The 26,342-nt window shown below is 40.4% G+C and overlaps 1 protein-coding gene across 4 annotated transcripts in view; it reads left to right on the top strand.

Annotated features, from left to right (window-relative positions):
- Positions 1-26,342, top strand: part of ELMO1 (engulfment and cell motility 1) — a 525,628-nt gene that overhangs the window by 199,863 nt on the left and 299,423 nt on the right. For all 4 annotated transcript variants that reach the window (XM_058528310.1, XM_058528301.1, XM_058528318.1 and 1 more), the window contains 2 exons: positions 1,349-1,471; positions 2,873-3,004. In XM_058528310.1, coding sequence (XP_058384293.1) covers positions 1,349-1,471; positions 2,873-3,004 — 255 coding nt within the window. The remainder of the gene's footprint in view (positions 1-1,348; positions 1,472-2,872; positions 3,005-26,342) is intronic.

Raw genomic sequence — 26,342 nt, 5'->3', positions numbered from 1 at the left:
ATGTCCGGGGATGGGGTGGGTGGAATGACTGTAGCCACCATGTCTGAAAGATCAGTTTGCTTTCATGGGACTTCTTTTATGAGACTTGGATGGCTGGAAGTTCAAGGTTGATATTCTCTGGCAAAAACTTGGAGTGCAGTTACTTTTGAGTTGCTAATAAAATAGATATCTATATACTTTGGTACACATACACTTTGGATACTAAAAGTATACTATGAATTAACATTGTGTCCTGAAGATTGAAGGATATAGGGTTTTATTCAACCCCCAATCCAACTGCCTAGCTTCCCACCCCCCATAATTTTGGTTCAGCGACTTCCTTCTATACCTCATTCTTCTCCCCAACCCTCTTTCTTTAACTGGCTATTTTGACATGGTGCTCACAGCCAGAGTGTGGAGTCCAGGAGCATGCCAGGTTGAGGGGCACCTAGAGAAAGTTCTTTCAGACAGCAAGGCAGGGTTGAGTCTAGCACATTCAAAATAACTGATTTGAATGGTTGTTTCACTACATTGACTGGTTGTTTGGCATTTTTAAGGCACGGTCATGCTTTCTGCCAAAGAGGATGTACGTTATGCCCAAATGTTGAATCCTATTTCAGACCCAGCTCTGGTGGAGGCAAAGGCCCTCATACCTAGTCTCCTGACACTCCTTTTATATTTGTTCTATTTTGGTTCTAAGAGGAAGGGTCATTTTATTTTGCATTTAATTGTTAACGGGAAAGTAAATGAATGCACATAAATTCACTCCCTGCATAGTGGTGACCGTGGTCTCTGTATAGTTTCCACAGTGAATTAACTACAAACCTGATAGATACTTTGCTTTTGTGTCTTGCTTCTAAAACTTTTCCCCATCTAGAAGTGGGATCACCTGTCAGAGACACTTTTAGGGTAAGATAATGGCAAAATTGCTTGCAATACGTGTGCACTGTTTATTCCTCTACTGGATGCAAGGAATGCTTCTGTTGTAGAAATCCATAGTGTTCTCTTCAAGATACTCTCATTTCAGGCATACCTTCTCTTTAGGTTTTATAGGATTTATATGGCTGTAATCACCGTGTGTTTCCAGTGCCTTCCCCTCTTTCACTCCCTCCTGCACACAGTATGTCTTTTCCTGGTTCTGACCTAAGGATCAGGAACCTTATTGGGTCCTGGAATGTAAAAGAAAGCTCCAAGGTCACCCGTGTCCTCATCTTTCTTCTGAAGCGTGGTTCCACCAACGTACATCCCTCGTGCCTCCAAATGAAGAATTCTGGGGTTCTACTTGGCAAAATGACAGGGGTTCATTTTTGTTGTTTGCTTTTCCTTTCTTCCTTTTTTTTTAAATTTCATTTGTGAACCATCTCCCCAGCATGTCATCCGAGCTCAGCGGGCCATCAACAATGAAATGGCGCACCAGCTGTATGTGCTGCAAGTACTTACCTTTAACCTCTTGGAAGACAGGATGATGACCAAGATGGACCCCCAGGACCAGGTGAGTGCTCAATAGACAGCAGTAAAAGCACAAGAGGGAGATAAAGTGTCATAAAAAGTCTTTTCTCGGGCTACTCCAAAACAAGGAGGTTTTAGGTGATGATATTGTTTTATTATCATCTCAGAACTTGGGGTAATGGATTTAAAATTCAGGTGAATCTAGGATCAGAGAATAAAATAAAGGATTGTTTTTATTACTCATCAAACACATGCATATTCTTCCTTTATGGGGTAAGAAAGCTTGATGTCACATGGCCACAGACCTTGATACTTGGCCCCAATACCGCCAATGGTAACAGTTTTGGAGTCAAGTTCCCAGACAACTAGGGCGACTTGGTAGCTCTGTGTGTTACTGATTCTGCAGGTTGAGGAAGTAATTTCCATTCTTCAGTGATAAGTGCCAAGGGTGGGGGTCCCGGGTTACACCTGATTTCTGGAGCTTTCATTTTTGTCGGTTGGCTGTTTGCTCTAATTCTCTCTAGGTCTCAGGTTGTTGTGCGTGAAAAGTAATATCTCCATCCCAAAGGCTTTTGGGGAACTTGACTGTGTGATGAGGAAGTGAGAGGAAACAGCTGGGAGCCCTGCTGTAGCACATTTTCAACTTAAACAGCGCTGCAGCTTTGGAAAGGAAAACACTCATTATTGGCACGTGAGGGCCTGATCTATCGCAGATGTCAACTGCACATGTGAAGTGTGTAACTGCTGTAGCACTTCATTCATGGCACGAGGCCATGCGATTAAGAATGATGGAGAGACTTTGAGAGGCCATCTAGCGTGCCCCAGACTTTTGGCAAGGCCAAGTCTATCCCAGAGAGATGAGACTGTCGTCTTACCACTTCCAGTGGTGGAAGGCAATGCATCTTCATGTGGAACAGCCCTCCCCGTTTGGAAATCCTTCCTTTTGTTTATTTAAAGTATTTTCTTCTCATTGTGGTAAAATATACATAACATAAAACTTACCATTTTAACCAATAAGGGTTTGTTTCATGAAGTCACTTCTTAGGGGAGTTAGGGATCCCTTGTCACTTGAATATTGTTCATAAACCTTGTGTGCCTCAGTTTCTAGAGTGCAGTCCTTCCAGGTTCTCTAACTTGGCTTTTTCCAATCATAAGCCTTCTGTTATATTTGGGGCTCCATTTAGAACTTCACTAGACAATTGACATAAGTATTCCAGATGATTTGGCCGTGAGGATAATTGTGGATTAAAGCCAGGACTAACCAGCGGGGAGAATGACAGGAGGAGAAGTATGCAGAGCCGTAACTTAGAACATTGGTTGTCTTTATCTGTTTTTCTTTTGCCTGAATACAGTGATTCATTTAGACCCTGGGGAAAGAAGGAGTATATGTAATATCACACGATGAAAACAGCCCTCTCCTTTTTTTCCTCCCTAACGCCTTCAGGCTCAGAGGGACATCATATTTGAACTTCGAAGAATTGCTTTTGATGCAGAGTCTGAACCTAATAACAGCAGTGGCAGCATGGAGAAACGCAAATCCATGTACACACGGGATTATAAAAAACTTGGCTTCATTGTAAGTAAGGCATCTCCAGTAAGCTCTCTCCTTCCAACATCCCGGGGTCTGACCTCAGCCGCATAACTGATGTCTCCTCCGAGCGTGTGGTCCTCTTGCGTCTTACAGAATAGTTTCCACATTTTCCAGATGTTTAGCTGGTTTAAACAGGATCACATGAAAATCTCTTCTGGCTGCAGTGAAATGGAATAACTTGCACAAGTGTGACTAATACTGAGTTTGTTTATTCAGTTCTGATTAAGTGTAACCAAGAGTAGTTAGCCCAGAATGCATCTAGACTTGGTTAAAGCTACGTCAGAAGATGCTTAAGGTTCTATTTGAATTAAATGGATGATGGCAACTGTGGAATGGATCTTATTATTGGGATAGTGATTGGATTACTTACATATATCTATTTCATATCAAAATTGAATTGAGAATCTCCTGAAATTTAATCATGATGAGATTTATGCAATTTATATTTTCCTAAAAATTTTATCTTGCTACAAATGCTAAATCTCCTAGATTTTCTTTTTTTCAGTTTGCAAATCAGAACACAGCTTGTCCTGAATATAATCTGTTGTTCTTGTTTCTACTTGCGTTCCATTCTTGCCTGTATCATCATCATGTTTTTGCATGACCTTGGGCTAATTAATCTCAAATTCTGCAGGTGTAAAGTTGAGTTTCCATTTTAACCTCCATCATAAATGACATAAATGAGATTTTGGCTTCAGTGATTAGAAATCACCAGTCCTTATTTTATAATTGCAATACTCTTTCCTTGAATACATACACACATACACACACACACACACACTACTATTTGTGCATATTGGTATCATGCTGTATGTGTGTGTTATTTGGGAAACCTTGTGTTTTCAGGGGAATTGTCGTTGAAAATGTTTCCACATCAGTTAACATGTATTGTTTTTCATTACTGAGGAGCTTTGCATTATTTGGATGGACTACAGTTTATTTAACCAAGCCCTTTTACTGAAAGTTTCAATGTTTTGAAATTACCATTGAAGTCTATCATGAACATGTTGGCTGCCCAGGGTTTATGCATGTCCATGATCACGTTATTAGAATGAATTTGTGGAACTGTCATTCCCATAGTAATTTGATATTACCAAATTACTGGCCGCAAACACTGAGGAGTTTCCACTTTAACCAGCAGTGGATCAGAGTGCTTTTTGTTGAACCTCTCCAATAGTGTTTCATGAATTCAAAAAAAAAAAAAAAAAAGCCAACTAACAATCTGATAAGTTATTGTTTTTATAGTGGTAATCTTAACATGTCTTTTCTAATAAGAATTCTTGTCAGACATGGTATTCAGCTTTGCAATTTGCTTTGCAGAGGTATGATGACATCATTTTTATCCCATCATATTCCATATTTTGACATTCCATTTGATCTTTTAATTGGATCTATTTTTTAAATTTTAGCAAAATGTTTCATGACTGAGGGACCTAGTGAGAGCTCTCTGTACTTGGTATGTGTCGATGATCGAGGCTTCTGGGTAGCCCTGGTCTGCTCTCTCCTACCTGCATGTTGGGAGAGCCCATTTACCAGGGATTTCGAGGAGGGACTATGGATGGGGCTCGCATTCTACCTCACCCTAGTTCCTTTCAGGTTTTACTTTTGTGTGTCGAGTAAAGTGTATCCAAATCACCTGGGAAGCTTTGCAACATCACCTACTCTTTCTGACCCTCAAGTTATATCCAAATGGCCCAGAAAGAGATCAAGGCATGTGCATTTCAAAATGCTCCCAATTGATTCCACTTGTCCTGGTGGAGAGCCTGGGTGAAGGGTATGCCTGAGTTACTACCATTTCATCTTCCTCCTTCTGGTACTCCCTGGATTTCTGGTGTGTTTGAACCATGTAGAACATGCAAAACTCTAGCTCTTTACACATACTGCCCCTGGCACTCATTGTGTCTATGCCCCAGGTCCTAGTGGTTTTTGTCGAGGCATTTGGGTCCCAGAATGCACAGTGTCATTTCTCCTTCTGGCTATGTGTCAGAGGGAGGGAGAAAAGAAGGAAATTGGGGGATGAACATGTGGTGGGACTCAGACAATTACAGGTCTTTAGGTAGGGTACACATAATGAGGATGGAAGGTATGAAGCATCTCCCTTTTTATTTTCATGTGCTGGTCCCTGTGTGAAATCACCAGAGTATTCCATGAGCCAAACTCTGAGTGGTCTTTCTCAATGTAGTTCCATCTGTGTTGACGTGATTATTAATTCTTTCCATAGTTTGGTGTTAGAGTATATCTCTGTCTTAGTTTTCAGTGTCTGCTGAGTGTTTTGCTTCATGAGTACTTTATGAAGAACGATGCGTTTTCTAAAACTGAAGGCTAATTTGATGCAGTTTTAAGGCCTTTAGCAGTTCTGTGGCCTCCTCTCCAAGGACTTGAAAAGTCATTTTAGAAAAAACAAAGACCTTGACCAGAGAATAACCAAAAGAGAGTGTTGGTTTCCTTTATTTTCCATGGTTCTTCTCCCAGGCCACGATCTTGCATCAGAGAGTTGGGAAATTGGAAAGACTACTTAGTAATGATTTGTAATGCTAGAAATGATCCAACAGCTTTGACAAGCAGAGATTTTCACTTTGAACGCCTTGTCAGCCAGAAGTAGACGAGCCTCAGTGAAGGGAATCACGCGCTCATTGCGCCACCTAGAGACCATTGTGCAAAAACACTGAAAGCTGGCCAAGGCCCTCAAGTGTGCAGCCGCAGAAGTTCTAGATGCTGTAGATAGTCTTGGTGTAGAATTCTCTCTGTGCTTCCAAAGGAGGAATGATCTTGCCTTTTAACTCCTTCCTGAACTCCTTCCTGTTAACTCCTTCAGGAGCAATTTGAGATTTGGATAATCTTTTGGATCTCTTTGAAGAAAAGTTCCAATTTGTACGATGAAGACTGCTATTTCTCATTTCACGTCTCCCAAGGAGCAGTGCCCGGGAAGTATTAAATGACAGGTGTATGCAGTTGAGTGGGCCTAGATTTTAATTCCGTTTTTCCTACTTACAGCCATGGGCCAGGGGGCCAGGTATTTCACCTATTTCCATGTCGGTTCCTCAGTTGTGAAACTGGGCAGGTTCTCTTCTATTTCAAAGTTCTTGAGAGCCTGCAAGACCATCTATTAGTGACTGGCACAGTGCCTGGAATGGCAGATACACCCAGGAAATGGAACTTCCCTTCCTTGCCTTTAGAGAGCACTTATCATGGAAATCACAGGCAGCTTTTTAAGTTTTCCGGAGTCAAAGGGGCCATTGCTCCAACAAGGCAGGGAGAACAGTTTGTTTAAGGATAACAAAGCACAACACCTTTGAGAAGGGAGATGCGCCTCACATTCCTTCTCAGCACAGCATCCCCAAAGAGCAGATTTTTCTGATGGAATAACTCTAAAATCTCAATCTAACGTGGCTAAATGGCTTAGTGGTTAGTCATAATACAGAAAACCATCTGCTTTTAAAACAAAGCAGCATAATCTTCTAAGATCTCTTAGTTAACGATTCTCTAGTTTCAAAATGGACATGGCTTTGTAGGCCCCCTGGGGGCAGGGGGGGCCGGGTTGTCTGGGACAATACTATTCTTATTGTAACTTCTAAGGAAGGGCACATGTATTTCTCAAGGTGATGGAGGGCAGATTCTCATTTTTAAAATGACTTTATTTTGAAAACAGGGGAAATGCCTGTATATGAACCATACCCTATTGATTATAATGACCAAGAACTGTGCAAAATGGTTTTAATACTCTGTGAAGAGTTGTGTTCCTGGCCAGTGACCCTTCAGAATTTGTCTGTCTTGATGTCAAATCAAGAGCTTCTCTATTTGTGAATTTTACTTTTGTCCAGTCTATTGGACAAGCATTAAAAAGGAGACGTCTGTGGTTCATATTTCTGATCCCTCTTGAACAAGGCAGATGTTAACATTGGACAAGACGTTTTTGTTTTCCTAGTTGCTTTTTTTCCTTTCCTTTAGCTTGACTGTGGCCAAAATAAACTCATTTTTAGAAGAAACTGTTTCTGAACAATATATTGTGCTTTAACATGAAAAGTTTTGATAAACATTTCCCTTAACATTTTCTTAAAATTAACATTGTCTTAAAAGAAAAAAATGACTAAAATGTGAAGGTGGAAAAAGGTAATGGGAAAAACGTTATTTCAGAATTAAGATTCTCTTTTAAAAACAAAAATGTAGGTTTGATTATATTCAGTGATGTATATGGTGAGGTCAGCACCTTACCTGGAGATGATTGCTTTTGAAAAGACAGTTTGTTACTCACGGTTCCCAAGAGGGGGAGCATGGCACGCCACACAGGGCCACATGGGGAAGCACCAGGGTTGGTCAGGAGGCAGAAGGAGTGAGGGGAAAACATGGGCAACAGCCTTTGTTGTGGTTTCCATGGAAAAGGCAAGACAAGGCAAGGCAGGGCAAGCAGGCTTAGGATTGGCTAGTTTGAATCATTTCAGTGGCTCCGGGGTGTAGCGGCTGCCCCTAGTTGTCTGTTACCTGGCCCTGTGGTGATTAGGGCAGGGGGATAGTGGCCCAGAGTACAAAAGCCTGATAAAGGAGATTGTTGGAGTTCGAAATCTGGATTGGTTCGCTTGCGTATGAAAGGCACACTTCCTCTCTCTAGGAATTCGATAACCCTGGGAAGGGCAGTCCCTCCAGTGTCAGCAAGGACTCAAGATATCAAAGCATCAGACAATACAAAAAATATAAAAACATGATTAATACAAATTCGTGTTCAAATTTTTAGAGGATTTTCTATCTTCTTGGGTGATAGATAATAATTATGCATACTTACATAAGTATAATTACACATAATTACATATGCATTGCTTGGTGTCATTTTAATATATTTTTTTCCCAAATACAGATGGCAGAGAATGAGGTGAGATACATATTTATATATCTCTTCCTCCATCTCCATCTCCATCCCTGTTCCCATACCACAGAAGGAAGCATCTTAGTCTAAATGCTACTAGAATTCAACACTTACTGTGAGAGTGTGACATTGGGATTAAACTTGGGCTCTGGATTCAGTTTGCCTATGCTTGATTCCTGACTCTCCCCTTCACAGGTTGAGTGACTTGAGCAAGTTACTTGACATTTTCATGTCTCAGTTTTCTTATCTTTAAAATGAGGCATAATAGTTTTCTCTATCAATAGAGTGTTGTATGGATTAAATTAGTAGATACTTATAAATCATACAGAATAGTGCCTGGCACATAGTAAGCAGACTGAATTTAGATACTATTATGATGATGTTACAATTACTATTAATATTATTATTGGAAGGTCACCCAGTGCCCCATGACACTGTGACAGACAGTGATGGGGGAAGGTTAGAGTTGTAAGTTGTCCCAAGAGGATGGTGAGCAAATACATGGTTCACAGTAACAGTTGAAGTTGAAAGAACAATGTGTGCTTGGGCAACTGCCAATAATTTGTCATGGCCAATGTTTATGTTGCATGGAGACAGAGAAGTGGAGTTGGCTTTCCAAGTGAGGGACAGATTATAGAGAATTTTAAGTTCAAGGGGGTTTGAAATATACAGTCAATCTTCATTATTCATGGATTCTGTATTTGCAAATTCACCTATTCACTAAAATTCATTTGTAACCCCCAAATCAGTCATCATGGTGCTTTCATAGTCGTTTGCAGACGTGCACAGTGGCAAAACATTTGAACTGCCCGACAGGCACGTGAGGTCCAACAGGGGACACCCTGCCTCCTTGTCTCTCATATTGTAAAGTAGTGTCCTTTTCGTGGGTTAGCCAGGACCACGTTTTTCAAGATTTTGTGCTTTGTGCTGGTGATTTTGCTGTTTAAAATGGCCCCCAAGAGAAGTGCCGTAGTCCTGGCTGGTGTTCCTAAGTGCACGAGGCCGTGATGTGCCTTACAGAGAAAATATGTGTGTTAGGTACACTTAGTTCTGGCATGAGTTATAGTGCTGTTGCCGTGAGTTCAATGTTAATGAATCAACAATATGTATTAAATAAAGTGTCTTTAAACAGAAACACACATAAAACAAGATTATGTATTGATCGGTTGACAAACATCTTGTGACAGAGGTTCGAAGGAATCTAACCCTGGAATTCTCTTAAGTCTTAGCCACACGGCATTCAGGAAGTCTTGATGCAGGCTGGGGTGCTCTGCAGGAAGCTCTGGCCAGCCCACCCAGCCCCAGCAGATCCCTTCCACCTGAGGGACCCTTGGGTGACATTGGTGAAGGGATTACCGGTGACTGAGACCCCTGCACGGGTCAGTCTGGATGAACTCGCAGGCAGATACTGGATGTGCCTGTTTCTCGGAACCAGATCTATTTTCTGCCTCATTGATGCTGTGCTCTGGTTCATTCTGATCAGACACCCCCGTTTTCCATTTTAAATGCAGCAAAGCGCCAGTGCTAATCATTTCTAGTTGGGGTGTAACTAGCGGGGAGATTCCAGTCATTAGGGAAGCTGGAGCAGAATCAGCCACCAGATGGCGCAAAACCGTTGACTCCCAACCAGACTCTCCCCACTCTCCCTCCAACTCAGATGACCAGCCACTAGGACATCCAATTACATTGCAGCTCTGCTTATCAGCCTGCAGAGTGTGAAGTTGTAGGACCGAGACAGGGGGCCTTAGGATCTCCTCAGGGAGTCTCTTTAGCTTTCATCCAGGCCCTGCAGAGGCTAGAACATTCTAAGATGCCCAGCTGGCCTCCTTAAGTGAAATTTGCCTGCTGTTCATGGCAGATGAGCTTTTATCCGGTACCCACATGTCTTGACTCTCATGCCCAATTATTTTTCCTTGTGCTGTCACGAAAGCCTTTTATACAGGGCATAACAATCTCTGCATCTACTATTTCCTTCTGTCTTAACATGGAAATGCAGGAAAGAATGCACTGGAAATGGAAAATCTAAATGAATATTGACTGTAGAAACAATAATAATAATGTGTTTGGGGGTTTAAATATATATATAAAGAATTAAAACATGTGACATCAATACGTGGAGGGCGTATGAGTGGTAAATGGAGTCACAGTGAGCCAGCACTGTTGGGACAGGGGACAAAGCTGCCTGGGGAAGTTTGAACTGATTCTTGATATGTATTTCTCAGGTGAGTAGAATCTTGAATCATTTTTCAACTTTTTCTTTTAGGTAGCCACTTCCAGAGTTATATGTTCAGAGGTGGTGTTGAGACTTCTGTCTTGATGGTAGGGGGTACTTCAGCCTCTTGGATATTTTTTCCCTTTCATCTCCGCCTTTCCTTTCTGCACTCCAGCAAATAGCAAGGGGGATGCTGAAAAGGAAATCAGCCAAAGGAGAGCATTCTATGAGGCTACCCATAGTTCAAGCAAAAACTGGCAGGCAGTTGTGTTCACTTCCTTGATTGGCAGGCTATTGGCAGGCGAGTCATGTCTTGCAGATGACTCCTTCCCTACAGGTGAAGGGAAGACCACCAATGTCCTGTCCTTACATGTCCAGGGTGGGCTCTGCCGTGTCTTTCTTAGTTGTCTTTGGTTCAACGATACAGGGCATGTTTGGTTGTAAGTATGGAGACCATAGCTTTGTTGAAGTTGTGGCTGCACATGTAGAACAGGAAAAGCTAGCTTTGGAAAGATCTCTGGTAGAACCAAGATCAGATATCGGGTTTTATTTCCCATCATTGAACCGAGCAGAGCAAATCATCGGGACAGAGCTGCTGCGTGGGGAGCTCTTCACGTTGGTATTTGCGGCCTCTTAGTGCTGCCTCCACGTCAGGTTAGCGTCATCAGACTTCCTGGTGGTGCAGACAGACATCAAAGCCCACATAGAATATTTGTAGATCTTTTCTGCCCTGATTCTGCTTTGCCCGTGGTGTGGCTTCTAGGGGCAGCCCCAGCACGCGCTCTCCGTCACGGTCAGAGGTCGAGAGTCAGACCGGTTCTCCATTGCCCAGCTCTTGCAGCAGGGCCAGTGTTGTCGCTGCAATGTCCGTCTGTTCGGCGATTTTACGTGTGTTACATGTCGTTCCCCTCCCCCTCCCCTAGCAGCGGCCGGGGGCGTGGAGTAGTGAGAGCTGCGGATAATCTCGTCTCAGCATCAGCCCACAAAGTTCCAGCATCCATCTGCCGAGGACGCCGTCTGAAGATGGGGAAAAGTACATCAGTCCTTCCTCCTAGACAAGGGACACATGAATAATTGTACTTTTGAAATGTTTTGATATTTTTAAAGGAAATATTTTAAAGGAAAACTTTAAGCTTTAAAGAATAACAAAAGAACTCTGATTCATCGCCGTGACAATATTTGAGCTTCATTCTCCTCTTGTATTTTTTACTGTAATAAATCTTACTCTAGGCAAAATTTCTCAGGGACGACTACTGAAAACGAGGTGAGGAGACAGCTTCCTTCTGCTCCTCGTTTTCCCAGCTCCTTTTCTGCTTAGCGCCCATTGTTGCGCCTGAGGGACCTTTATCTCCTGTTAGAGCTCAATCTGTTTTCTGGTCACTAGGGGGCGCTCCTAACAAAGGCATGTGTATTCGTTACTCTCCAGGCTGAAGGTGTTTTTGTCAAGAGTTGCTCTGATGTGCTTGAGAAGGTCGAGTACTTAGCCTTCCGTGTGGGGTAATTTTTAAAAGGTTTAGAAGAACTCCGGCCCAGCAGAAACTTTGTGCCTTCCACTTTTAGCTTAAAACTCACAGGAACTTTGTCCTCTTTACAACATGGCTGTGGCAGAAGGAGGCAACTTTAATAAAGTGTTAGTCATTAACCTCTTATAATATTGTGCACACTTTCTTGGCATCTTTTCTTTGTACGTGGAACTTTGGACCAAAAGGGCACCATCCAGCAGGTGCAAGGGTGATGCGCAGGGGATGCGGGCTTAGTGACACGTAAATAAGTCAATTTTATTTGAGACTATATAGCACCAGTTTTATGAGTACAGCCTCTGTGGCCAGACTGCCTTGTTTTGCATCCCAGCTCCTTGCTCATCAGCTGTGTGACTTTGGACAATTTACCTAGCCTTTCTATAAACTCAGTATCTCCATTAGTAAGATGAGTATGGTAATAGTTCCTACCTAAACTTGTTATGGAGTTTAATAAGTTAATAGATGTTAAGTTCTTAGACACCTACCTGGCACTGAGAAAATTTTAATAAATTCTAATTATTGATATTACCATTTGGATCTGATGGCCATAGTGAGTCCAGAGTCTGTATTTTCCCCCCTGGATGACTGGGACAGTTCTCCATTTGACCATAACCAGCTGGATCTGAGAGTAGAAATATGTCGCTTCAAAAGCAGAGCTAATCCTCAGGGGTGACATATCCCAAAGTCCCTGAAGTCTAGAGAATTTTTTTAAGAATTGTTAGCAGGCAGGAATTTCATACCCCTCCAACAGCCTCTTTAATGAAGAGGTGGTTCTTTCTCCTCTGCCTTCTACCACTCTGGAGGTAGCACACAGGCCCATCGCTAAGTATGTCCTTATGGATCCAGTCTGCCATACGGTCTGCTCCTGTGAGAATTTTCAAAAGGAGAGAGGGCTCAAAACCACAACATAAATCAAAGGAATATTGCTGTCCACAACAGGAAGCACTTTTCAGTTGGCTGACTCCATCCAGGATAACCCTTTAGAGTGCCTTGGAGTTAGTCTAGAACCAGAGCATTCGATCAGAGTTTAGAATAGGACGAGCAGTTATGAGGTTCTAGAACCTACGATGGGTTGTTGTAAACGTCCAGCACTTCTCCCCGTTATGCTTTGCTGTCCTCACTGGTGATTTTGCCCCTGGTGGGATTGTGTCAAAGCACCCCTGAGAACAGTGCTGGCTCTTCTGGGGTGCAGGCCAGAGGGGGAAGCAATGGCCAGTGAAAGACCCAGGATGCAGTTGCCTGCTTACTGTTGACCCTGCTTTTGACAGCCGTTGAACAGCTCCACAAGAAGTTAGCGTGCCTTCTATTTTTAATCTTTTTCCATGAGACATTTTTTTCTTTTCCTTTTTCCAAATGGTCACCATTTGTCAATCTGTCTCATAGCTCTGAATTCCGTGTGATGTGACCCCGGGAGAGGAGGTGTTAGCACGACATCCAGACCTGCTTCATGTCTGGGAGGAAGTAATTTATACACCAAGAGCTGGCTTCAGGGCGTGGGATTCTAATTCTGGGGATGGCATTTTGTGTGTGTAGGAAGACTGTCAAAACCTTTCCAATGGGAAGGGACAAGAACCGATTCGAGAATAACGTGGTTATATAAGAGCTATCCCGGTGCAGGCATCTCGGCATGCTTCCTGTACTTATTCATTGTGAAGACAGAAAGGGGAGCAGGAGGAATTCTCCATGAACCCTTGCAAACCTACAACTTTCCAGTAAGAAATGACGCACACTCCTGAGATGGTTCTGGAGACAACACAGTTAAAAGGGTAATGGGTGTTGATAACCCTCTGCTTTCTTATTATTCTTGCCCCTCCTCTGTAAGTGTTTATCAAATTGATTAGCCTGCTGAGAATATACAATTTTTAGGTGGCCCATGGGTGTTTTCATTGATTTTATATCAATAACGAAACAGCCACATCAGCAACCCCCACCAGCTGCAGCATTTTGGGCGCTTCTTGGGACCTGGGCCAAATGGCTGCTACGCGGTATCTCATTTCGTCTCTGCAAGGCACAAGGCACAGCTGCTATTATTCCTATTTTTGAGATGAAGAAAATGAGGCTTTTCAGTTTTAAGAGGTTAAAAACCTGCCCAAAGGGATTATATTGTTTTTGCGGAACAAGGACACACTTGTAGACTTAATGTCACTTCTTGAGTTGTTTAGCCAAAGGTACAGACTGCAATGGAAGCGAGGTGGTGAAATAGACGAACAGGGCATATCTTGGCAAGGCTCTTTTTCTGGTCTCCAGGCGCCTTAAGGGGGTGTTTAAAGTCAGGACACTCTCTACTCCCGTAGAGTCCTGCCAGGATTGAGAAACCCACCAAATGCTTGTCTCACCACGGCCTTTTCATTCTCTGGGTGATATCGCTGTTAATGAAGACTGCACACCAACCATCTGCTTGCTTCTCCTCGAGGGAACGGGTACAGACCGTTGACTTTGCTGGTTCTCGAATCAAACCCAACAGGAGCAAGGCCCCATCCTTCTCTGGGGGTAGAAAGCAAAGAAGTGTTTGCTTGTTTTTAAAAACAGTGTTGCTTCCAGTTTTCCGGAGTCCTAGAAAACCTCCCCAAATACTCAGGGCCAGCACGTGGTGGCGCCAGCGTTTGGCTCCATGTCTGCCTGACTCCAGTCTCCAACTCAGCCTCTGGGCTGTGCTCTCTTGCTATTTAAGGAAAAATGAAAATGCTAGATGAAAGGTCTCGCTCTCGGTAGATTCAACTCAGGTAACACAGGGAGGCCTGGTTTCCCTTCTCTGCTTGTTTTGCCTCTGCTTGATCTCTTAGCGTTTTCTGGTGATTTGAATTTCATTGGTTTTGTTCTGAGTTTTCTTTGTGCCTCTCCTCTTCTTCCTCCTGATTGGGAGCCTCTCCCCTCAGAGATGCTTTCTCTTTACCACACTGATACTCGCCTTGCTCCATAGGCAAAGCAAAGTAATGAAGGAAAGCAAGTGCTTTGATGACCAGGGTCCTGAATCCTATCTTCCTTACTCCATGGAAATCCAGAAATTGGCCTTAACTCTCTGCCTGCCATTGTTCATAGACCCTAATGTTAGCAACTTTGATTTTGCTTCTCTCCACCATCCAGCCCTTTTCTATATTTATCCGAGATATCATATACGTTTCTTCTTAGCTCCCTGGAAGACTCTCCACATTCCCACTGCAGCCATTCCTTGTCCCTCATGAGCATTGGGGAAAAGGAGATGGGCTGGAGAATGGGGCACAGGAAGAGGGAGACCCCTGCCGTTTGGCTGCTGGTCTGGGGGGTATCCACCACAGAGAGTACATTTAGGAGAAGAGCCACACCAGCCCTTGCAGATAGGAAAGCTGTGGGAGGAGACACCTTCCTCCCTTATTTGGGAGAGCACTGCAAAGTCATGCCATGGCTGCGCGTGGAAGGAAGCCCTGCCTCCAGCTGGCTAGGTGTGGCTGAGCACCCAGAATAGGTGTTGAAGGCATGGGAGAGGAGGTGGCTGTGGATTTCAGCTGTCTGATCTGAGGGGATCACTGAGAGATGGCACCCCATGGTCCCTGTAGATTACTTGATGATAATGGATCGGGCAATGGAATAGGATCATGTTGGAGTTTAATCCAGAGGATACGAATTGATTCGTTTTTTCATGCAACCAATATTCATGAGCATTATTATATTTAAAGCATTGTGCAAATAAACCTCTAGTCACGAAGATGAACCATGCAGAGGCCAAGACCTTCATGGAACTTATGGCTCAATAGACTATCTGTCCCTCTGGACTTCTGCATGCTGTTCCCTCTGCTTGAACTTGCTTCTCCTTCTCTCCCTCTTCTCTAGTTCTCAGTCCTGTTATTAATTCTGGTGGGATGTGTTACATTCTTAGACTAGACAAGGTGAGTCTCCAGGACCTTCTGTTTCAGCACTTATCACCCTCATTGTTATTCCCTGCTTACCAGCCTGATGTCTCCCCAGAGGGATGGGCCTTTGTCTATTTTGCACACCATTGCATCCCTCGTACCCAGCACAATTCCTAGCATTGGATAAGCATAGGGTAAGTGTGTGTTGGATGAACGAATGAATGAATGAATGGGTCAATTAATGATTCTGTCGTTCAAGAAGGGAGACACATTTATGTGCATGTGTGTGTGTGTATGTGTGTGTCTGTAATACCAGATAGAGGTTGATGTAAACTATGAGAAAAATTCAAATAGAGTAGAAAATGCCCTTGAAATTCCAAAAAGTAATAAAAAGAATTTGTTTGAGGAATCCATGACGTTACTTGGAGGGGACATTGGAGATGTTTGGACAGGCAGGACTTGGAGGAGGAGCAAAGGGACCGGCAGGAATTCGCTGTGAAGGAGGAGCAGGAGCGCGGGCGAGAGGCAGGGCGTGGAAAGCTGAAGGGTGTGAAGAAAATGCTCCTTTGATGACAGGCCGTGAAAGAGGCGCTGGGCTGTTTGGATGATATTTGATAATTTTTAAATTAGGAGATTTTGTGTTTAAAGCTGAGGATGTCATTCTGGTAGTAGTACAGAGAGATGACCTTTGATGTAGGTCCTTCTAGTCTTCTTTCTCTGTGTGCACCTGGGGATGTTGCAGGACGTCTAATGGTGGGAGTACTGTTAGAGAACTATGTGGAATACCCAAGGTGGGTTCTTCTGAGCAGAGTATGTGTAATAGATTTACATGTTTGTGTGTGTGCATGTATATGTGCATTATATGTGTTGCACAAATGTGTGTACATGTGTGTGCCCATCTACCAGCAGGAGAGAAAAGGATAAATAATTGAATGGCCTATAACATAGGAACTCTCTGATTTGTTTGTAAGAGTTAGAAAATAAAATCGGTGCTCTTCCTACAAAAAGCCATTCGCATAGTTCTATTTTTAGTGTTTGCTGGTGACTCAACACTGTATATATAGTACTGCTCTATTTTTAGTGCTGGGTCTGAGTATCTGCATAAGGCTGCTGGTTACCAAGGGGGCTCCCCCTCTAAGCTCCCAGTTCTGCAGGGAGCCACCCTGCGTGGTGGCATGTGGCTCTGGGTCATTCTCTGATATCCCTGAGCCTGCCAGAGCACATCCTTACCCCGAGTGGTCAACGGCTCTGTCCTTTCTGCCTGCTGCTGCTGCTTATGTAACAGATTTTTGTTTTCATTCAGTTTACATGTCAGAAAAAAATTACCTTTATCTTAAAAGAGATTTCTGTGAAAATACCAGCCTGGGAGTAGCACAGGGAGCCAGGGAGCCTCCGTTGGATAAGCATCATGTTGTGGGTTGTGTGTTGTAACCCGTCTGGTACAGGGGCTTGGAGTTTGCCCGGCTTCCAGAGTCTCACTTCTCATGTGCGTTCTTTAACTTCCTCATGGAGAAACCAAGGAGAAGGCGGGCAAACTCCCAGGAAGTCCTTGGCAGTTTTCACAAGGTAGTGCAAACATGGCACACGGATAATTTTACTTGTCAGGTTGAATTCTTCAAATGCCTCGTAAAACTTCCCTCTCCATATCTGAACACGTATCTGCAATGTTTCGTTTTTTTGTGCTTTTACCTCATTAACTTTTTCTTCCCCCTTTTTTGGAACAATGTTTCTTTCTGCTGATCAATTTAATACAACCCTCTTGTGGAGACTTTGGAGAGGAGAGGAAATTGTGAAGAAGCAAAGCAAACACACAGGAAGCGGCAAGAAGACACCCACAGTCCCACCCTCCACGGGCAAACACTGCTACTGTTGACCATATTTCTTTTGCTGCTTTTTCTATGAACTCTGTTCTTTACATAGTTGAGATTAAACTCTATGTTCTATTTCCTGTTATTTCCATATGTCGTCAGTCAGCCTTGATAAACATCATGGGTAGTGGCTGGATGGCATTTCATTAAGTGATTGAACCGCAGTTTACTTAGGCATTCTCCTCAATACTTAAGGATTTTTTAAAGATATTACAAAAAATAATTCACTGAACACATTGTGCATAACATTTGTCCACATTTAGGATTATTTCCTTAGGAGAGATTATTAGACTCTTGAGTCAAAATGTGAGGACGTTTTTGAAACTCTTATTTATAATTTTGTTTATCTGTACTTTCTATTTTAAAATTCTTCTTCCTACTTTCTGTGAGGTAGGTTTTTATTCATATTGTTTCTAACACTTTATTTGAACTCTTTTTTTAAACTATTTTAATTCTGAAAGCAAGACATACTTATTGCAGAGAATTTAGGTAGATAGATAATCAAAATGATTTAGATAAAAATCAGCCATATTCCTCCATATATAAATAAAATATTGTTACAATTTTGGTGCATATCTTTCTAGATATTTTCTATGCTTATATAAATAAGTATACTTTCAGTAAAATGATCATACAGGTTTTCTTTTTATTTTCAAACTAAATTTTATTTATGAAGTTTCTAGTGAAAAGCTAGAATAGAAGAGTTTATTATGCCATCTTAGTATATGCTTAGCTTTATCTGACAGAGCATTATGAAAAGTTTTCTTTCTTTCATGTTTCAGGTATAAAACTTTGAAAATAAAATCCCTATAGAAAGCATATAGAGACTTCTGCTCTCCACCATCAGTCTTGAGATTAGTAATGATACTTATTACTATTACTTAGTATTCCTCTGAGATTAACATACTACACACAACCTATAGAACAAATGAAAGATGCTACCCTGGAGAAAAGTAATTTTTTTATGATCAATAGTCTATTATAATCACTAGTCTATCATAGCATAATGTTTATTTTCCGCATTTGTAGACTTCTTATCACCTGAATTGTAGTTTATAAATATTAACCTATTGATCTTTGCTGCTCTTTCATCCTCTATTAGAGTTTGTCATAAATATCATTTTTCTTTTTGGTAGAATAAGGACAAAACAATAAAGTAAATCTCTAGATATCTGATGATTGGGTATGGCTGTAGAAAGATTCAGAATCCAAGGTTGTCTAACTACGTAAATTCCTCAGGCTTTCCTAGGGGCTTAAGTTCCAGCTTATCCACAAAATCCAAACTAGTATTATGTTCTCTTTTAAATAAAAATGTAGCGTGAGTACAGTAACGTAAGATACTTATTTTACCCAGCATTGTAATTGTGACTTACATACGCTTTGTAAATGAGCAAATAGCATGCTGAAGATGCACTTGACTGTGTTTCACAAAACTCTACTGCTATTTATTTTCTGTTTTCTTTTTCAAGTTTCAGCAGCAATTTATTAAGCATTTTTTTTTTTTCCCTGAATTCTTCCCTAGAAAGGTGTCTTTTCATTCCTTTGGGAGATCATTACTTAAGGTAGATAGCAATCTGGTTTCGTTTAGGTGGTGAAGATCAGCACTTTGAATGACCAAAATAATATACCTTGTAGCGCAGAGAGAGGGGTCTTCTCTCCTCATAGCTTCTGAGCTGCAGTTCCCATAATGTTTAAATGTGCCTTGTCTCTCCCTCAGGTTCTCATGAACTCCTGCTGACTGTCTTGAGTTACAGCAGGTGTTAGGTAAACATTTTTCTTGAAGGTTCCGAGTTCAGGTAAATGTCTTCTTTGCATAAGTCACTGGGATCTCTTTAGTAATGCCTTGCAGAAACCAAAGTTTTTCAAAAGAATTCTTTTCTTCTCTACTCATATTCATCTTAAAATCTCCGTTTGCCTTTTCAAGGTAGGAAGTCGGATTCTTTTAAAGACGTGTATAATGCCCACGCTGTCTGCACTTTACACGATCATACAGTTTTAAAATTCTTTTTGTCCCACCGCAGTACATTTTAAATCTCTTTCATGTAACTAAACATTCCAAACATCATTATTAAAATAGTATGATATTCCATACATGATGTATGAAATTCTTTTAAACAGGTCCTTCTTTTGGAATGTGTATTTTTTTACCATTTTAAAAACTATTTTATACAGTGCCGCAGCCTTCATCTATAGCTAAATTTCTGGAAGTACAATTCACTAGTCAACGATTAGGTATGTCTTATAATATACATAAATATAATTCAGAGAGAAGAACCAAAACAATTGATAATTGTCAGAAACTTAGTGAAAATCTCAAAAATAACATGCACTAAACTATGCTATTCTTGATGGTTGTCTTTTCTGTATATTCTCATAGGAGCTTCTCACCGAAGGAACAGTCATGGGGGTGACTCCTGTGGCCATGTCCAAGCATTCCATGCCCTTGTCCCCAACAAGATGTAGCCATGCTGTATTTTTAGGAATTTTGATGCATATTGCAAAATTTGTCAGAAGAAACATTATAGCAAATTATGCTCCCACTCTTAGCCTTAGAAAGTGCCCATTTGACTGAACGCTCAATAACTCTGAAGACTTTTCTTTTGTCTTTGCTAATTTTACGGTTTTTGAAAAATCTCCTAAGATGCCTTTTTTCTATAGTCACACTTCCTACCTCCCTATTAGAGTCTTCTCTTGCTCTTATTTATTATTGGGTTTTTTTTACCTTCCTCCACTGGTCTGTGAATTTGTCTTTCTAGCAAGAAGCACAGTCCATAGTTAAGGTAATTATAAAGTACAACCTCATTTAACTAAGGATGGTAGAGTAATCCAGTTCTTGCCCTCAATAAAAACATCTCGTCAATGTCATTTGGAACCAGAGGATTACGGCTAGCCCTTCCTGAATGGCTTTGGTCAAATTCATTGTTTTTTAACATCAGCTAATGTATTTGCACAGTGGTGACAGTGATTTCATATACCCCTTCCTTACACAGTTGATAGACAGCAGAGGAGATAGTATATGTGCATATAGTTTGTAATTTCTGAAGCACTGTGGAAATGTTTCCAACTACTGCCGTTGGAAACAGGACTCTGATGATTTGGTTTTTTTTTACTACTTTGTGAGTGGAGCTTCTTGTCATAAGGTGATAGGAACCATTAAACTGAGAAGACTACCTGGCATGCGTATATACATATAAAACCACATTTTATTTATCCATTTACCAGTTGATGAGCATTTGGATTGCTTACCATTTTTGGTTATTATGAATAATGCTGTTTATGAACATTTGTGTACATGTTTTTGTGTGGACATACGTTTTTATTTTTCTTTGTTATGTACCAGGAGTGGAATTGTTAGATCACATAGTAACTCTATGTTTAACCGTTTGAGAAAATGCCACACTTTTCCAAAGTGGCTACACCAATTTATTGTCTCACTACCAGTTTATGAGGGTTCTAATTTCTCCACATCCTCCTCAACACTTGTTATTTTCCGTCTTTTTGATTACAGTCATTCTAGTGGGTGTGAAGTGGTAACTCATTGTGGTTTGTATTTGCATTTCTCTGATGGCTAATGATATTGAGCATCTTCCTGTGCTTATTGGTCATTTGTGTTTCTTTTTTTGGAGAAACGTTTATGTTTAGATCCTTTGCCCAATTTTTAATTGGGTTATTTGTCTTTTTATCATTGAGTTGTAATAGTTCTGTATGTTTTCTAGATACAAGTCCTTTATTAGATATATGAATTGCAAATTTTTCTCTCTGTAATTGTCTTTTCACTTTCTTGATAGTGTCTTTTGAAGCATAAAAGGTCTATAATTTTAATGATGTCTAGTCTATTTTTTTCTTCTAGTGTTAGAGCATTTGGTGTCAAATCTAAGAAATCATTGCCTAAACAAGGTTAGGAAGATGCATACTTGTGTTTTTGTTTAAGAGTTTTATAGTTTAAGCTCTTACATTTAGGTCTTTGATCCATTTAGAGTTACTTGTATATGGTATAAAGAAGGAATCCAGCTTCATTTTTTGTGTGAGGATATCCAGTTATCCCAGCACCATTTGTTGAAAAGACTATTCCTTCCTCGTTAAATTGTCTTGGCACCCTTGTCAAAAATCAGGTGACTGAATGTGGGGGTTTATTTCTGGATTCTCAACTTTATTCCATTGGTATATGTTTATTCTTATGCCAATACCATACTGTCTTGATTAGGGTAAGTTTTGAAATCAGGAAGTGTGAGTCCTCCAACTTTGTTTTTCTTTTTCAAGGTTGTTTTGGCTATGCTAGTTCTCTTGAACTTCCATATGAATTTTAGGATCCTCTTGTCAATTTCTACAAAGAAATCAACTGAGAGATTTATAGAGATTTTGTTGAATGTGTAGATCAATTTGGGGGGACTATTACCATCTTAGCAATACTAAACCTTCTGTTCTATGAACATGGACTGCCTGTCCATTTATCTAGGTCTTATTTAATTTCTTTCTACAATGTTTTATAGTAGTTTTCAGAGTATAAGTTTTGTACTTCTTTAGTTAAATTTATTCCTAACTATTTAATGTTATTATAAATGAAATTGTTTTCTTAAGTTCATTTTCAGTTTTCTCATTGCCACTGTATAACTATGTAATTGGGTTTTTGTATATTGATTTTGTGTCCTGCAACCTTGCTGAACACATTTATTGGTTCTAATAGTTTTTTAGTGGATTCTTTAGGATTTTCTATATATAGAATTGTCATCTTCCAATAGAGATAGTTTTATTCCTTCCTTTTTAATCTGGGTACATTTTATTTAGTTTTCTTGCCTAATTGCCATGGCTAGAATCTCCAGTACAGTGTTGAATAGAAGTGGTGAGAGTCGATATTCTTTTCTTCTTTCTGATGTTAGGGAGAAAGTGTTCAGCCTTTAACATTAATTATGATGTTTGTGTATTTTTCATATATGCTTTTTGCAGGGGTTGAGAAAGTTCCCTCCTATTCCTAGTTTGCTGAGTGGTTTTATCCTGAAGGGCAATGAATATTGTCAGATGCTCTTTCTGCATCTATTGAGATGATCATGTGGTTTTTGTCCTGTATTGTTTTATGTGGTTAATTACATTGTTTGGTTTTTGGATATTAAACCAACTTTGCATTCTTGGGGTAGATCTCATTTGGTTATATTTTATATATATATATATATAAATATATTGATGGATTTGACTTACTGCTATTTTCTTGAGAATTTTTGCATCTGTATGCATAATAGATTTTGGTCTGTAGTTTTCTTTTCTCATGATGCCTTTGTCTGGTTTTGGTATCAGGGTAATACTTGCCTCATAGAATGACTTGTGAAGTGTTCTCTCTTCTATTTTTGGGGAGTGTTTGTGAAGAATTGGTATTAATTGTTTAAACATTTGGTAGAATTCACTGTGAAGCCATCTGGTTCTGGGCTTCTGTTGTTGTTGTTGCTAATTGTTTAATTTTTAATGAACTCCCAAATAGATCATGGAATAACCAATCATTTAGACGTAAAAAACATTTATTGCATCATTAAGGAATGGTTTCTGTTCACCCTTTATTGATTGCCGCACACAAACGCTGACATACACACACACACACACACACATACATATACACACACACATAGGTTTCTAATGAGGCATAGTCACTTTTTCAGACAAGATCTTTCCCAGTGGTTTCTTATTACACTAACTCCCGGAAGCATTGTGGAAATATGTGCAACACCTTCCTAGTTTTATCTCCAGTTACCTGAGCAAGTCCTCTTTTGACAGATACTACTCTTGTACAGAATCTAAATGGGTCTGATTTTTGAGGATATGGTGATAGCTCTTTCTATTTTGGTAATTGCCTTTCATTCTTATTTGGAAATCTGGGTGTTAACCATAGCTCGTATGGATTTGGGTTTTATTAATGAAATATATTTGAACCTGTCTTTCTGAGTTGCCTGGGGAAATCTACTCTTTGAAGGTTTGGTCATCTCTCATGCAATGCTAATTGCTGTTTTCTCCTGCTCATCTCATTATGAAGGTAGTAATATTACTGGTGTGATGTGAGGAAGCGGTCGTGAGTCCACAGTTGCAAGTTCTTTTTCCATATGGTCTATAGTGTTGAAACTTGAACCACTGGCATCAATTTTACTAACATATTAGCCAAGAATTAATAAAAGGAAAAATACCCAAAACCAAACAAATGAAAAATAAAACAAAAATCCCCAAAATTCCTTTAAGCTAATAGGCAAAAGGGGAGATCATCATGAAGAGATGCAGGAGAACCTCAAGAAATGTAGGGGTGGAAGAAGAGCTGGGCTTCCTGAGGGCTGGAACAAAACCCATCAAGTTAGGGTCCACCTCTCTCCTTCTTCCTCTGACTGCAGGCCAGCAGTTTTGCATCTCTCTGCATATCTGCTTTGCTGGTCACTTTTACAGACCGCTTTTTCTTTCTGTCAGCATGAATATGGCAGAAAATGGCTGTGCCATCTCTGGCTTTACATCCCATACCAAATCCTGTGCCCATTGATGACTGAGGGTCTCTAAGAAAAGTACTTCAAATTTTCTGGATGGAAAGTCTTGTCCAGTTTGATCACATGACCACCTTGGCCCAATCAGTTCTGCCCAGGGTATTGTGGTCCTTCCAGGTTATACGTAGAACTGTTTCTCCAATAAGAGGATGTACATGTGGTGTAGATGATTAGCGTGTCCGCTACAACTCCCTACCCTACAAGCCCACCTTTGTTTGGAACTTGGATATCATATATTATTATTTTTTCAGGAATTTTCTTACTTTAAACTTTAGGAATTTACTTGTAATGATTAAAGCTCAGTGTTACTTTAACAAGCAATAAATGGAAAGAATAAGTATTGTCAAAGTATTCATTTGTATAAATGATACTAATTAGACCTCCCTCTTAAATATGCTGGGCCCAGTATCAAATTCCGTGATAACCTCTTTAAAAAGTATAGAAATGGTTTCTATATTAAAACTCTATTTGACGGCTGATGTATTAAAAAAAGATATTGACAACAAATTCAACATAAGATATAGTTTCTTTGCCTTTAGGCTAGTGGCTAGCATATTTGATTCAGGATAACCGCATCCTTAGGAAGTTTTTAATGCTGTGATGGGAGAAGAAATGGGAAATGCCTCACAGGAGCCCATACTCTATTTGTCCATCTACTTATAAAGGAGAAATGATCTTCACTCTTCATATGTTGTGACTTCTAAAGGTGAGAGGATTTTTATATAATAGATATGAAGATTGGTCAAATATGTAGAACAGGAGAAAAAAGATGATCTAATGATTTGTGATGGACTTAAACATATTTAGAAGTTCCAACAAAATCACATTGATTTGGGTGAATGTTTTAGTCTAGGTTTGCCATATTTTTATCCTATAGGGAGTATGGTTTCCCCGGCTACATTTTAGGTTTTCTACCTTCACTGCGTAGGGCCACATTCATAGGGACCCATATGGACAGGTGCCTGCAGTTGTAGCCTCGAGTCAGACCACCTAGGTAGCTAGAGAGGGCATCCCCAAACTTTGTCTACCCATGTTTTTGACCTCTGAACCACACAGGCAGGAGCAGACCCAAAGCAGCCTAGCTATAGATGAAAGATCTGAACTGAGACCAGAGATGCAGCCCGAGAAACAGCAGTTCAAGCACAGACAAAAAAATTATCTGCTAAAACAAAGGAAACAACACTCATTGGAGAAAAACAACAGAATCCAGAATCTCTACAACTTAACATTCATAATGTCTGGAATACAATCCAAAATTCCCTGATATACAAAGAATGAAGACAAAATCTATCAAATCCAACTCCAAGATGAACCAGATGTTGAAACTAACAAACTAACAAAACGACCATGAAAACTGCCCACAATGAAAAAAGCAAACCATGTTTTCAATGAGTGAAAATCTTAGCAGACAAATTAGAAGTCTCAGTAGAGAAATAAAAACAACAGGAAAAAACCAAATGAAAATTCTAGACACGAAAAATACAGTTTCTGAAGTTCCTGGTGTGTAATAAATCTTCTGTAAATGTAAGCTATTATTATTATCATCATTATATGTAATAACAAAGGTGAGGCATTTTGCTGTTATTTTATTATACCTTTAATAATGAGATAGAAGCAGATAAGGCAATTCTATCCATTTTTTTCTTCTTTTAAACTTTATTCTCCTTAGCCTGAGGGAAAAAAAAGTTCTTGAATGTAACTGGTGAAGTGAGAAATTTGAGGGATTTGGAGAGTATACAACATAGTCTCTTCTGTGCCACTTCTATACTTTGTACACATTTGTACCATTGATTATCATAGAGCAAATTCCTATTCCTCTGCTTATTTATCTCTGTCCCCTGATGGGCCCTGAATAATAGGAGGTCAGCTTCTAGGTCTTTCTTATCTCTTTCCCTAATAGGAGTTGAAAGAATGTGTACTGAGTGAATGAATAAGGCTTTTGGATCCCTCAGTACCTGTCATCCCCCTGCCTTTTTCTGGTAATTGTCATGTCTTTATTGCAGAGGCTTTAGGGTGCTTTACAAGAAATTACATTAATTACTGAAACGATATTATTTACTGAGTACACTGGCAGGATGTTTGCTATTTTTCTTTATAATCAGGGGTTTTTTTGTACAACCTATTTAATCACTGTAGAAATGAGAGTGTCAGTCGCTACAAATAGACCTGTCATTCCTCCTCCACCCCCCCGCTTCTGCGTTGCATCTTCTGTTGCTGTTAGCAGCTTTAATTCCTTTGTTAGTCCTTCTGGGCAGTTTTTATGATGTCCATTCCTAAAATACTCCCCCTTAAAATGGTGCCATAAAAGTGTGTCTACACACTCATTGCTTTTACCACATGCATCTTCGTCATTGGATTTTAAATCTAGCTTCCATGTTTTAGCCCTTTCTGACATTTTTTTGTAGGGCTTTGAAAAAAACAGAGAGAGTGTAGCAGAGGTATGAGTCCTCCTTATGGATCACCAACCCCTGGGGGGAAAGAACTAGGAATTTTTTGTCTACTTATTATCATGTGCCAGGGCCTCTCCTGGGT

The sequence above is a fragment of the Diceros bicornis genome, chromosome 3 (assembly GCF_020826845.1).
Source record: "Diceros bicornis minor isolate mBicDic1 chromosome 3, mDicBic1.mat.cur, whole genome shotgun sequence".
NCBI classification, from domain to species: domain Eukaryota; kingdom Metazoa; phylum Chordata; class Mammalia; order Perissodactyla; family Rhinocerotidae; genus Diceros; species Diceros bicornis.
The sequence above is the reverse complement of the archived record's forward strand: the minus strand, read 5'-3'. Positions and strand labels throughout refer to the sequence as shown.